General features: G+C 56.3%; 1 protein-coding gene across 1 annotated transcript in view; it reads left to right on the top strand.

Moving 5' to 3' along the window:
* Positions 1 to 10,082: 10,082 nt before the first annotated feature.
* Positions 10,083 to 14,215, top strand: part of FCER2 (Fc fragment of IgE receptor II) — an 8,639-nt gene continuing 4,506 nt past the window's right edge. Inside the window, exons 1-5 of the mRNA XM_006775408.2 lie at positions 10,083 to 10,257; positions 12,806 to 12,922; positions 13,215 to 13,268; positions 13,838 to 13,900; positions 14,098 to 14,160. Coding sequence (XP_006775471.1) covers positions 10,083 to 10,257; positions 12,806 to 12,922; positions 13,215 to 13,268; positions 13,838 to 13,900; positions 14,098 to 14,160 — 472 coding nt within the window. The remainder of the gene's footprint in view (positions 10,258 to 12,805; positions 12,923 to 13,214; positions 13,269 to 13,837; positions 13,901 to 14,097; positions 14,161 to 14,215) is intronic.

Below are 14,215 nucleotides of genomic sequence, written 5' to 3'. Positions count from 1 at the left end.
TTGGAACTGTAGCCCCTGAATCATGACTAAGGAGGCTGGCAAGAAAAGCTGGAGAGAAGGAGCGAGATCAAGTCTCCTGGGAACAAGAAGCCATTTCATTCATTCATTTATGCAATGAAATAATTTGCATTCATTCAATACAATTACTTTCTTATCCACAGACATTTCTCTAGTGCTTGTTAGATTATTATACACCAGGCATGGCATGCAACAGAGAACAAGAGGTCAGGATCTCTGGACCCGCAGGATTCTGAAAATACTTAGGCTGAGCGGGAACAACCATCCACAAAGTGGTGTAGGCGCTAGGAGCCCGTTTATGTGAAGTTCTAGAACAGGCACAACGGTGCGAGCTGGGGAAAGCGTGGCACCGTGGTTGTCAGGGAGCAGAGGCAGGGCTTTCCCAGGAAAGGCCATGAAAGAACTTTCTGGAGTGATGGGAATGTTCTGCGATCTCGATAGACATTTAATTACAAGGTGAATGCATTTGTAAACGCTCAGAGAGGCCCAGCTGGTGGCTCCGTGGCTGAGTGTTGACTCATGAACCAAGAGGCCACGATTCAATTCCCAGTTGCGGGCTCAGTCCCCAGTGGGGGAGTGTGCAGGAGGCAGCCGATCGATGTGTCTCTCTCATCAATGTTTCTCTCTCTCTCTCCTCTCCTCTCTCTCTAAAATCGATTTTTAAAAGCTAAAAAAAAAAAAGCACACTCGTGGGATTTGTGCATTTCATTCTAAGTCATTTTACTCAAAAGGGAAAAAAAAGTAAGGAGAGTGGCAGACATTGGCCTTCAGTTCATGTTCCGCAGGCTGGACTATTTCAGGGGGAGGGAGATGGAAGTCCACAACCAACTTTTTTTGTTGCTGACACTATTGCAGATGTTCCCATTTCCCCCCACTTTGCCACCTTCACTCAGGGGGCCACCCTCCCTCCCTCGGCCCTCGCCACACTACCGTCTGAGTCCGTGCACTATGCATTTATGTGCTTTAGCTAATCCCTTAATCTCCCTTTATCCAGTCCCACACCCCCCCTTCCCTCTGACATTCGTCAGTCTGTTCCATGTACCCATGCCTCTGACTCTATTTTGTTCATTAGATTCCACAGATAAGTGAGACCATACGGTATTCGCCTTTTTCTGACTGGCGTATTTAACTTAGTGCAATAATCTCCAGGTCCATCCATGCTGTTGCAAATGTAAGAGTTCCTTCTTTTTCACATCCACGTAGTATTCATGGTATAAATGTACCACAGATTTTTCATCCACTCATCTGCTGATGGGCACTTGGGCTGTTCTGACAGGTGTGAGGTGATACCTCATTGTCGTTTATATATACATATACTTTTATTGATTTCAGAGAGGAAGGGAGAGGGAGATAGAAACATCAGTGATGATTGAGGATCATTGACTGGCTGCCTCCTGTACTCCCCCCCACTGGAGATCAAGCCTGCAACCTGGGCATGTGCCCTTGACCGGAATCGAACCTGGGACCCTTCAGTCCACAGGCTGATGCTCTATCCACTGAGCCAAACCAGTTAGGGCTAAAACTCAACTTTAAAAAAAAATGTTTTTATTGATTTTTAGAGAGAGAGAGAAAGGGAGGGGAATGGAGAGAAAGAAATATCATGAGAGAGAAACATCATCAGTTAGCTGCCTCCTGCATGTCCCCTACTGGGGATCAAGCCCACAACCCAGGCATGTGCCCTGACCAGAAATCAAACTGGTGACCTCGTGGTTCACTGGTAGACGCTCAACCACTGAGCACACCGGCCGGGTTTAAAACTCCCCTTTTCTGTTTGCTGGGAGGCTGACATACATGAAACGCTGGAGCCAGGTCCTGGCTGCCTCCCTGGGCTCACAGTCCGGCAGGGAGAGGAGGAGAGGAGGAGGAATGGAAGTTCGTGAGCCCACATGGTGAGGTTGGAGGTGGAACTTTCTAGAAAATCAATCCCCCCCAACTTTTGCCCGAGGAGCGAGGTGGTTGGCGGGCGGACGGTCTGCTTGGAGAGGCAGAGGAGGCTTTTGCTGGGAAGCCGGAGGCGGGGCTGCCCTCTGCCTTTCTTCCAGCGGGTGTCCCAGCGTCCCCCGAGCGACCACGTGACAACACTTTCTGGGACTGACTCAGGAGCAGGGTTTCCTGGACAAACTGGTCCCACCCGCCACCCCTTTCCTAGGAAATGGCCTTGAGACCGAGCAGCCTGTCCTTTCCAGCCTCCCACCTCTCTCCTTCCAATTCCAGGAAAACCCCTGGGATCCCAAGGCGGAGGGGCCCGGGGAAGCCCCCAGGGTGGGACAGGACGGCTTTCTTCCACCCTGGGCGGCCCCTCCCCCACCTTCTTCAGGGCCTCCTCACCACACCTCCCCCCGGCCGCTCCTGTGTCCCCCGACCCACGTACAGACGGCTCAAATGGGTGATGTGGCAGATGCTGACAGAATGCCCAGAGCCCAAAATTGGTGCTTGCCACTTGGTCTCCGGGACGTGGCCTTGCCTCTCTGAGGCCCCCGTCTGTGCGTCTCTCAAGGGGGAGTAATAATAGCAGCAGCGCCCACCGTCTGGACCTTGTGGCCGCTGAGTAGCAGCCCCTGAGAGGTGCCCATCCTGCCCCTGAGCCTGTGACTATGTGGCTTCATGTGGCAAAAGGGACTTTGCCGATGGGTTCAGGTAAGGATCTGGAGAGGGGAGGTGATGCTGGATTCCGGGGGGGCAGGGGGGGCAATGTTCTCACAAGGGTTCTTATAACAGGGACTGGGGGTCAGAGTTGGAGAAAAAGGCATGGCAACAGTCGCAGAGAGAGACGGGAGGGAGGCGCGCTGCTGCCTGCAGACGGAGAAAGGGGCCACAGCCAGGAAGTGTGGTGCCTCTAGAAGCTGCCTTCTCCCGTGGAGCCCCCAGGAGGACAGCCCTGTCCAGCCCAGAGATCACACTGGACTTCTGACCTCCACAGCCGCAAGGTAATGAATGTGTGTAGTTTAAAGCCTCCAAGTCTCTGGTCATTTCTTACAACAACCATAGGAAACGAATTCAGATGTGATGCCTATAAAGCACCTACTGTGTGCCAAGCCCTGAGCGATGAGCTGACAACTTGGTGATGACCATTGGAAAACCAGACACATTCACACATGGGGCAGGCGTCACAGAGACCATTACAGGGATGACTGGGGGGCTAGGGGCCACTTAGCTGGGGTCACTTCTCTCAGAGAGCAGAGTCCCGGAGGATGAGGAAGGACCAGGGAAAGGGCTGTAGCGAAGGGAGACCCATGCATGCGGGGCGCGTGCCTGCCACACAGCGCGTTGCTGGCTGCAGGGAATTTTCGTCTAAGGGCCTTTGCGGGGGGTGGGGATTAATGACGGGAGACACAGGACAGCCCTGTACTTCGGGAAGTAGCAATAACCCTTCCATGTGCTCCTTCCAATTGGCATGGTGCAGAAGGCTTGGCGCCTATGACAACCTATGTGGGAGGACTGTGCTTAGCCCCACTTTACAGCTGAGGAAACTGAGGCTGGACAGGATAAAGTCAGCCTGCAGGGAAAGGGGGTGGAGCTAGGACTCCACCTTCCACTTGCACCCAGTGGGTGACAGTGAGTGGGTTTCTACAGCAGGGGGCAGCACCCCTACTGCTCTGGCTCACTAATGCACTATCGGGCAAAACAGCTTTCTCATCCATTGGGATGGATTAGAAAACACACACAGTCCCAGATAGAAGTCCCCGAGGGGCTGGGGGCCGGGGTCCCTGAGGGCAGGACTCGAGTCCTGGCTTCCTGGGTCCTTCAGGAGCTGGGGGGCGGAGGTCCTGGACTGATGGGTCCCTGAGGAGTTTCCGGATGCCTGGGCGACTGAGGGCCATCCTGCAGCTTGGACCCCACACGATGTTCTCTCCTGTCACTGAACCATGGTATCGACAGAGAGAAATCCCCAAACCCAGTGCAGGCCGAGACCTCCGGGTGCGCGGGGGCCTGGGAGTTGGAGGGAGCGGGCAGTGGGCCTGAGAGGCCACCCAGAAGGAAAGCTGTGGATAAGCCAACCGCAGGGTCCCCTTCTCCTGAGCACCCCAACTTCTCTCCACCCAACACACAAAAACAAAACTGGCCTGGCTCCAGCCCCGAAGTTCCAGGAAGCGACGATGCAGAGCCAGCCCCTTCCCGATGCCCCCGCTCTGTGTGCTCTCTGCGAGGGCGAGGCTCAGGAAGGGGCGCAAAGGGGTGCACAGGCTGTGAGCTCACGGCCCCTCCAGGAAGCAGACCCAGGTTCTGCCCTCAGGGAGCTCCCAACCCACTCAGCACAGGAGCTCAGTGCTGGGGAGAAAGGACAGAGGATGCGGGGCTGAGAGGAGGCACCTGGCCTGGCCTCCCCTCAGAAAGGCCTCTGCAGGCTGGTGCTGCAGACCAGCGGGCACTGCCAGCACGGACCTGCCTGTGCAAGGGGTGCGAGAGAGCGCGGTGACTTCAGGCCCGTGGGGAATCATGGAGGAGTGGGGGTGGGGTGGCTAGAGAGACAGCAGTCAGGCCCAAGCCGGTTTGGCTCAGTGGCTAGAGCAGCCGTGGGCAAACTACGGCCCGCAGGCCGGATCCGGCCCGTTTGAAATGAATAAAACTAAAAAGAAAAAAAGACCGTACCCTTTTATGTAATGATGTTTACTTTGAATTTATATTAGTTCATACAAACACTCCATCCATGCTTTTGTTCCGGCCCGCCGGTCCAGTTTAAGAACCCATTGTGGCCCTCGAGTCAAAAAGTTTGCCCACCCTGGGCTAGAGTGTCGGCCTGCGGACTGAAGGGTCCCAGGTTTGATTCCAGCCAAGAGCACATGGCCGGTGTGCGGGCTCGATCCCCAGTTGGGGGCAGCAGGAGGCAGCTGATCAATGATTCTCATCATTGATGTTTCTATCTCTCTCTCCCTCTCCCTTCCTCTCTGAAATCAATTTTTTAAAAAAACGAGAGAGAGAGAGAGAGAGAGATCAGGGCCTGAGTAGTAAGGCTCTTCAACTCCCGATGGGGGAGCTGGAGCTTTGGGGGTGGTGATGGTGGGGGGTGACAGTGATTGGTACCCAGCCTGGAGCAGCGACCTCATCTGGGCTCACTCAACTCATCACTTGGCTTCCTCGATGTGTCTCCAACACACCATGTACAGTCCACCCCGTGATCCCCAGCCAAGCAAAGGAGGGACCAGGGAGGAGGGCCAGTGACAGCCCCACCAGGCCTGCAGGCTATTGCCCTTCGCACTTGCCGTCCCCTCTGCCAAGGATACCCTCCCCCTGATCCCTGAAGGCTGCTTCTCTCGGTCCCTGTAGGGGTCCCAGCTCAAACATCACCCACTCAGAGAACCGTCGCTGATCACTCTAGTTAAACAGCACCTGTCTCCCCAGTCCTACCTGCTCTGTGTCTCTCACGCCACTTGCCACCATCTGCTATTGGCCTGTCTGTCTATCATCTGTCTATCTATCTATCTATCTATCTATCTATCTATCTATCATCTGGACAGAAGGGCAGATCCACGGAAAGGGATTTCTGTCTGGCTTATTCACTACGGTGGCCCAACTGCCCGGTACAGTGCCCTGTGCCTCACCCAGTAACTGAATGAGTGGGTGAATCAGTGCATTAACAAATGAAGCTCAGGAGATGGGGCCGGACTGAACACAGAGAAGTGGGGAGTCAGCAAGGACTGGGACGCTGGCGGTGAGGGCTGTGAAGAGGCCAAGCAAGAGGTCCTCAGGGGAGGGGAGGCCTGCAGAGCAGAGGAGGGCAGGGGTGGCAGGAGGGAAGGGCGCTGCTCGGCCAGCCGCCCCCTCAGCTCTGCAGAAGGCAGAGGCGTGTCTGTGCAGGTGCTCATCTCTGTGTGGTGTGTCTCTGTATGTGTGTGCACTCTGTTTGCGTGTGCATGTATGTACATGCGTGTGTTTATGGGTTTGTGCATGTGATTGTGTTGTGTGTCTATCTATGTGCACATTGTCTATATTGTACCTGTAGATTGTGTTTGTGCCATGTCTAACCTGTGTGTTTATATGTGTGTGCTTGGTGTGTACTTCTGTGGGTGTCTATGCATCTGTTGGTATCTGTTTCTATGTGTATGTATTGTGCGTGTCTATGGTTTTACTGTATTGTATCTGTGTGTGTGTGGACATTCAACTGTGGCTTGGATATGTCATTTGAACTGCACCTTTGTGTATGTGTTGCATAAATGCCCATTGGTTGTATGTGTGGTCTCATGGTGTTGTGTGTATGCTTGTCTGTGCTGTGTCTGTTTCTTTTATATTTGTCTGTATCTGTGTGCATGGATTATGTATGTCATGTGTGTGTCTTATGTAATGTGTGTGTGGTTTGGTAGTGTCCTGTAGTTTGTGTCTTTGTGTATGTGTAGTGTAGACATCCCTGAGTTGCGTCTGTGTGTCTGTGGTGTGTGTGTGATATGGTTGGATTGTGTGGCATTTGTCTACATGTCCAAATCCCTGCATGTGTACGGTGTAGTGTCTGCGTATGTCTGTGCTTTTATTGCATTGTGTCTGTGTGCGTGTGTTGTGAGTGTGGTGCGTGTGTTGTGAGTGCGGTGCGTGTGTTGTGAGTGCGGTGCATGTGTCTGTGGGTTAGTTGTGTAGTGCCTGTCCATCTCTGTCTGTGTGTGTGACTGTAAGTGACGGTGTTGCATCCCTTTGTGAACGTGTGTGTGTGTGTGTGTATCTGTATATCCCACACGCTGCGTCCCTCACCCTGAGTCGCAGCAGCTGTCCCCTGGGCCAGCCCAGTTCTCTAGAATTCCCAGCTCCCCACAGCCCTGGGGTTCTGCAGGAGGCTAGATGCCGAGGCCCGCCAGGGCCCAGAGCCCAGTGCCCTTCTCTGTGAGGAAAACTGAGGCTCAAAAGAACAGGCTGCTTAAGCCACTCGGTCACGGTCGGGGAGACAGAAGGCCACTGGCCCCGCTCCAGGACCTGGCGCCTCGGTGAGGGTGGGGAGGGCGTGCGGCGTTCCCCTGGCTGGAAGGGGAGTGGCACCCACTCCTGACGTTGAGGTTGCAAAGCCCAGGGGAGGCCTGGGCTGCGTGAAGGATGAAAATGTAGACACAGCTTCCGCTTCCCCTGAGTGGCCTGCTCAGAGGCCACCTCCCGGGCCCCGGTTTCTGCGTCCGTCAAGGTGTCCCCAATCCTGCGTCCCGCCACCTACAGTTGTGGGCTTGCGGGTTTTAGCTTTTGCTCTTATGCTACAACATGGATGAACCCTGAGGGCATTATGCGCAGTAAAGTAGCCAGGCACGTAAAGGACAGATACTGTGCGGGTCCACTCATGGGAGGGCCCTAGAGGAGCCGGATGCATAGAGATAGAGTAGACGGTGGGAGCCAGGGGCCGGGGACGGGGGGAGGTGAGTGTTTAGTGGGGACAGAGTGTCAGTTTGCGAAGATGAGAAAGTTCTAGAGACGGATGGTGGGGATGGTTGCGCGACAATGTACTTAATGCTATTGAAAATGATTAAAACGTTCAATTTTATGTGTATTTTACTACAGTTAAAAACAAAATTCTGTCTTCGTCCCTCATGAGAACTGGGACTTTGCCTTGTTTCCAGAGCCTGGCAGACAGTAGGTGGTCAATCACTGAGTGAATGAAAGAGGAAGGAGGTGATCTGTGGACAGCAAATAGAGAGATAAATGGAAACAGAGAAACAATGAAAGTTGAAGCCTAAAGCCAGCACCTTCTCTTCCCCCTTAAATCATGCTTCCAAGCAGTGGTTCTCCAGGCGGGTGGTTCTGCCCCCCAAGGGGCATTTGGCAATATCTGGAGACATTTTTGGCTTTCACTGCTAGGTGGGAGGAGAGAGAGGTGCTACTGGGAGTAAGCAGAGGCCAGGGATGCTGCTAAATAACGTCCAATGCACAGGACAGCCCCACCGCCAGGAGTCATCCAGCCACAATGTCACAGTGCTGAGAAAGAGAAACCCAGCTTTAGGGACACCTCTTCCTGGAAGCCCTCCTGGATTTGACACGCCTGCTGCCTCACACATCCCTTTCCCTTCTCCCCTGGCATCACCACGGGAGGTTACGCAGGTGGAGTGTGTCCAGGGCTGTTCCAAGATGGGGTTCGGATCAGGATGGTGAGGCTCCTGCATCATGTTTGCAGTTGGTTCCGACCCTGTCCCCAGTGCTGAGGTTCTGAATTCAGTGCTGGAGATGCGGCTCCGCACAGCACCGAGCAGGTTAGGGCTGGAGACCCGAGCATCCAGCATCGGATGTGGGGTGAGTTGGGGCTGTGCAGGGTCAGGGCTGGGGCTGGGGTGGCGTCTGGTTCGGGCACCACATATAATCCTTGCCAGTCCCCTGCCTCAGACTGGCGGTGAGCGAGGCGCAGCCCCGTGCGCGAGGATCCCAACCCTGAAAGAAGAACCGATAACCTCAGATCTTGGTCCACATCCGCACAGTTTCCTGTTTTTCCCCTAAAGCGGGTGAGAGACACGAGCTGATACTGCAGAGGGGAAGGAGGGGGCGATCGCGTGACGGGGACCCCCATTGAGATTTCACCCCCAAAGCGTCGCTTCTCTAAACTGATGGCTGGCAGGGACTGCACGGACCGAGCCATGGAGCCTGGGTGAACACCGTGGGTCCGCGTGTAGCTGTCGCCAGAGCCCCGGGGGCAGAGCAGGTCTGGAAACACCAAACTCCAATCCCTCTAGCCTCCGGCCTGTGTCCTCACTGCGGCTGACAGAACTTGTCCCAGAACTTTGTCCTCATCTTTTCTGTGTCCGCATCGCTAGGACAGCCCCACTGTCCACCCAGACACTGGGCTGAAACCGGTCTTTTTTCACAGCATCTTCTGAGTACCCGTTCCCAAGGCCTGTCTCTTTCAGACCAACCTGCTCTCTTCATCCCACAGCCGCGCTCCAGGCTACCTGCTCTGGCCCCTGGACCCAGGGACAGCCCCCATCCCTGCCAGGCCTCCAAAAACAGTCCTCTCAACGTTCCCCTCCCTCCCCCCCACCCCCGCCAAGGCCCCAGGCGGCTGGGTGGACAAAGGACAGCATGAGGCCCCAGCGGCCTCTCTCTGATGCCCACTCGACACTTCCCTACTTAAAGCGGTCACCCTCTGTCCCTTGGCAGCCATGCAATGGGTTCAAGCCCCACCATTAGCCCAGATCAAGGTGGGGGTGCAGAATGAGTGTCCCAGCCTGGTCGTTCCGTCATTAGCCACGTACAAAGGCTGCAGACCCCATGCTGGGGACACAAGTGACAGACAGGGCAGCGCGTGCTGTTGGCATGGAGCACCTTCTCCCGGGGACATTCCAGCCAGGACCCTCCCCATCGGGTGGCTGCACGCTCAGGTCTGGTTGGGGCATGGGGCACAAGGGGACATCCTCCAGAGCGAGAGCCAGGGTGTGGAGCAGGGGGGAGAAGGCAGGCCATCTGAGAGTAGGGTGTTTGGCACTGGGCAGTCCCCGATTGAAAGTGGGGGTGGGTCTAAGGGTCAGGAGACATGGTATAGGGCAGCGGTCGCCAACCGGTGGTCCACAGAATGGTGGTCTGTGAGGTCTGAAAGGTTGGCGACCGCTGTTATAGGGATAAAGAGTGAGATGGGTAAAGTGCCAAGGAGTCCCTGTAAATACAAGGCTAGGTGGCATGATGGTCAGGGCTTTAGATTTGAGACTCACATTGTCTGAGTTCAAATCCTGCTTCTGCCACGTATGAGCTGTGTGACCTTGGGTAAGTTACTTAACCTCTCTGTGCTTCATATCCTTCACCCATAAGGCAGCCTGGGTGACGAAGCATCTACCTTATGGGGTGATTATGAACATTAAATGTATTACTACATCTAGGCTGCTAAGAAGTGTGCTTAGTACATGTTGCTGCTAAATTAAACTGTACAACAAAATTCCCAACATCTGACCACAATTTTACCATGTTATCTCACGTGTCCTTCTTTCTCTTTTCTCCTTCCCTCTCCCATTCTCTCCCCTCTTCCCGCCCAGTCTCTCTAGTTCAAACCCTGGCTCTACCACTCACCTCCACTAGCAGTTTGGGAACGTGGGGTGACGTCTCTGAACCAGTTTGCTCACCTGAGACATGGAGATAATAATAGAAGGGACTCTGCCAGGCTGTGGGCACCAGGTGCGGCCATGCATGGACACGCTCATCCGGGCGCGCCCACGATCAGGTTTGTGAACACAGAGCCGGCGGCTCTGCTCTCAGGAGAAAGTGTGCCTCCAGGCTCAGCTCCTCACCACAGCCTGCGGCCTCTGCAAGTGGCCCCAACGGACCGGGAGGACAGCAACTCACACAGGACGCATATCCGTGAGTGTGAATGTGTGATGCTTGTCACTGTGCAAATGTGTGCCTGTGTGTGCGTGCCCCTGAGGGTGTGCCCGTGTGAGTGTGTGAATGTGTGTGCACACGTGTGACTCCATGTGTGTGTGTCGGGGCTGGTGGTGGGAAGTGGACCTTGGTTTGCTAGAAGAAACGAGCTCTGGCTGAGTCTCACGGGATCACCCAGAGGAGGTGTCTGGGGAAGGGCAGGGCAGTGGTGACGGGTGTCCTGGACAGACTCTCGGTGCACAGGGACCTGGCTGGGCAAAGTGGAAGCCAGCCAAACAGATGAGTGAGGCGTGTGCACTGGGGGCCGGTGATGGAGGGCCCTGGGGAGCCATGGGTGGTTGTAAGCAGAGGCCAGAGTTCTCGTGCTGGAAAAATGGCCTGGTTTCTGCACCGGCACCTTGACGCTTGCCAGCAGATGCCGCCAGGAGGCCATGGCCCAGGTGGTTGAGCAAACAAGCTTCAAGGTCACAGTTCCTAGGTTCAAGCACTGGGAAGAGGCAGATGACTTACCCTCCCAGCTGTCCGCTCCCCACCGGTGGGTCACTGAGCAGCTACTGCATGCCGGTTTCTCACACCCCCTGTACTTCATCAGTGGAGTCAGCACTCACTCGCCCCAGTTTACAGAGAGCAAATTGAGTCACTCGTCCAGGGAGAAGTCAGGACTCAGCCCCAGGTCTGACCAGCTTGGGCCCAGGCATGTCCCGCCACAGAATGGTGACATTCTGGCCTCCTCCAAGATGACAAATACGTGGTTCGAGCTGCCAGTAATCAGAGCTGGGCAGCCCCACATCTCCATCCCCCAAGGCTCAGAGAGGGGAAGCCACTTACCCATAGTCACACAGCAGGAGGGGCAGCCAGCGACCCCCAGGCTTGTCTGACCCAAAGTCCATGCTCTTCAGCACATAGTAGGTGCTTTAAAGTCAAGTGACTTCACCCTGGCCAGTGTGCTAAGTGGTTAGAGCATCCGGCCCTCATACCAAAGGGTCGCAGGTTCAACTCCCGGTCAAGGACCTGTACCTGGGTTGTAGGTTGGATCCCCAGCCCAGGTCAAGGCACCTGCTGAAGGCAACCGATTGATGTGTCTCTCTCACACCGGCGTTTTCCTCTCTCCCCCTCTTTCCCGCCCTTCCACTCTCTCTAAAAATCAGTGGAAAGATCCTCAGTGAAGATTAACCAAAACGAAATAAAAGCAAGCGACTTTAGAGATGTTTGGGAAGGTTGGCAGAAGAGGTAGCTGCGGCCTGGTGACCGGGCTCTCGATCCCCTGCAGGGCCGCACAGAGCAGGTGCCTGGTAAAGGCTCAGCCTCCGAAGACCCTCTGTGCCCAGCCTGTGCTGAAAGCCTCGCGTACAGTATTCTCCCACGTGATCCCGCCGTGGCCTCATGAGTTGGGCCCCATTTTAGTGAGGGGAAAACTGAGGCTCCGAAAGGTTGCGTCCCGGGCCAAGGCTGCACAGGCAGCAAGACGGACAAGCGCTGAGGATAGGACTATGTGCCAGGCCGTTCATAGAGAGCCGACACTCCCCGCAGCAGAGGGATTCTTAATATAGTCATTTTATAAAGAAGGAAATTGGTTTTGAGGCTCAGCCACGCGCCCAGATCACAGGTGCACGCTCACTGAGCCTCTGCCGTGTACCTCCCATGGGATGGGCCTGGCGCTCGACTCTGGCCCGAAGCCTGCGACCCTTCACACCAGCCGTGTCTCCTTACACTGACGCCTGGCGTGAACGAAGCAACGTCCGCAGGTGCTCAGAGCTTCTCCACCGCAGATGCTTCTCCACCGCAGATGCTGTCCTGTGCCAGGGCCTAGAGCTGATGTCTCCCCTCAACCCTTGTTAGAACACAGATCCCAACCACAGCTGTGACTGAGCCCGTCGCGTGGATTGTCTTGCGGGGAGCACCCCGTCAGCACTGCCATGGAGGAAGGCTTATACTCAGGTGAGAGGGCTCTGGAGCTGACATTGGCAAAAGCCAGAACCCCGACCTCCTCCTCCCACCCCCGGCTCCTGGGCCCTCCCTGGGAAGAAGAGTGAATTTCTAGGAAAGGCCCACTGTGGGGGGGGCGGGCACAGAGCCACTCAGAACGGGAAGCCGGGCTACCTCCCTGCTCTGACTCAACAGCCTCCCAACAGCGAGGCGGTCCAGCAGGGCCGGAGCCCACAGGGTGGAGGAGCAGGTCGCCGGGGACTCAGCACGTGAGGCTCAGCATGATGAGCCCTCACAGCCAGGATGAGGGGCGGGGGGCTGGGCCTGCAGTGGAGCATCAAGGTAGAGTTTTGTGGGGGCAGGAGCTCAGGGGAGGCCTGGGTCCTGACATTAGTGGGGGTGGCTGACGCTGTACAAGGGCAGAAGGGCAGGAGAGCTGGGGGTGGATGGGCAGATGCACAGGTGGACACGAATGTAGAGTGAGGGGAAGGGGTGGGCTCTGGCAGGCTCCCTGGCCTTGGGGCCCTGAGCCCCGGGGAAGGGAGGGGCGGGGCGGGAGCCCAGCCTCACCCTGTGCCCTCCTCGCCCCCTCCCCTGGCAGACGTCTTGCAGCTTCGCAGAGGGCGGCGGTGCTGCAGGCGAGGGACGCAGGTTGCGCTGTTGGGGCTGGTGACGGCCATACTGTGGGCTGGACTGCTGACCCTGCTTCTCCTGTGGCGTGAGAACACCCCCTGCCCCATGGGCCCCCCGTTCCCTCCCAGACCCCCACTTCAAGATCCTGGGGCCCAGCACCGCCCTGGGAGCCCGGCTCTCCCAGCACGGCTCCCACTTTGCCCCTCCAGCCCCTCTCTCGGGGGGGCCCCCCTCCCACTCAGCAACCCCATCTCGGGCCCTTTGGGCACCTCCCACATGACATCCCCAAGGCCTCCACCCCAGCTGGCAGGCGGGCTGTGGGCCGGTGGGGCAGCTGAAACCCCTTCCTCTCCTCCCCTCCTCTCTCCCCTGCCCAGACCGGGACACTGTGCAGGGCCTGAGACAGCTGGAGGACATCGCTGCCCAAAACGGTAGGGGGGGGGGGGGGCAGCGTGGGAAGGGCTAGGAAACCCGGTTCTTGTCCTGCTTCTGCCACTGACCACTGTGGGATGTGGGAGGCGAACTGGGCTCCGGTGTCCCCCCAGGAACTCCAGGGTCAGCCTGTGTTCCTCCTTCCCCGTGTAGGGGTGAGCCCAGTGACTCTTGGAGGGCAGGGGAGGGCTCTGAGAAGTGCCTGGTGAAATGTCATATAACTGCTCTGCGCCTCAGCTTAGTCACCTGTAAAATGGGCATCATTTCGGTGCTGTGAGGTGGAAACAAGCTGAAATTTGTGCAGCATTTAGAAGGCCCCTAACACCCAGAGAGCTTTCACTAAATGCCTGCTGCTTTTACATTTAATTCTGGGGACAGGAAAGGTACACAAATTCTTTCTATTGCCGGCACTTTCCTGAGTACTATTACCACCAACATTAAAAACCCAAAGCTGCAGCCACTGTGACTATGGGAGGGGGTCCCTGCACTTGGGGCTGGGGGAAGGGGTTGGGGGTTCAAGGACCTGCCTGCCTGGCTCCTGAGGACACGTGTTCCCTCCCCTCCCCAGTCTCTCAGGTTTCCAAGGACATGGAAGGACATAAGGGTGACCAGATGGCCCAGAAAGCCCAGGGTGAGTGGCTTCAGGAGGGTGTCTGGGAGAAAGAGGAAGGGAACTGGGGGCCTGTGGAGACAGTGCTGCAGACCACCTGTGAACTGCAAAGTGAGCAGGCAGCCCTAAGCCCCCGGCTCGGAGCCAAGGGGGCCTGTGTGGGGAATGGGTGGCCCTGACAGACTTGCTCACCACTGAGCCCTCTGCCCTGCGACCAGTGGCCCAGGTGCTGCAGAACATGGAGGAAATGCAAGCAGAACAGAAGAGAACAGAAATTCAGGGTGAGAGCTGGGGGCGAGGGGCGGGGGGGTGGGGGTGGTTGTCCTAGAGCCTGGG

This window comes from Myotis davidii, unplaced genomic scaffold (assembly GCF_000327345.1).
Source record: "Myotis davidii unplaced genomic scaffold, ASM32734v1 scaffold648, whole genome shotgun sequence".
In the NCBI taxonomy this organism is placed as follows: Eukaryota; Metazoa; Chordata; class Mammalia; order Chiroptera; family Vespertilionidae; genus Myotis; species Myotis davidii.
Note: the sequence above shows the minus strand (reverse complement) of the source record. Positions and strands in the feature narration are given on the sequence as shown.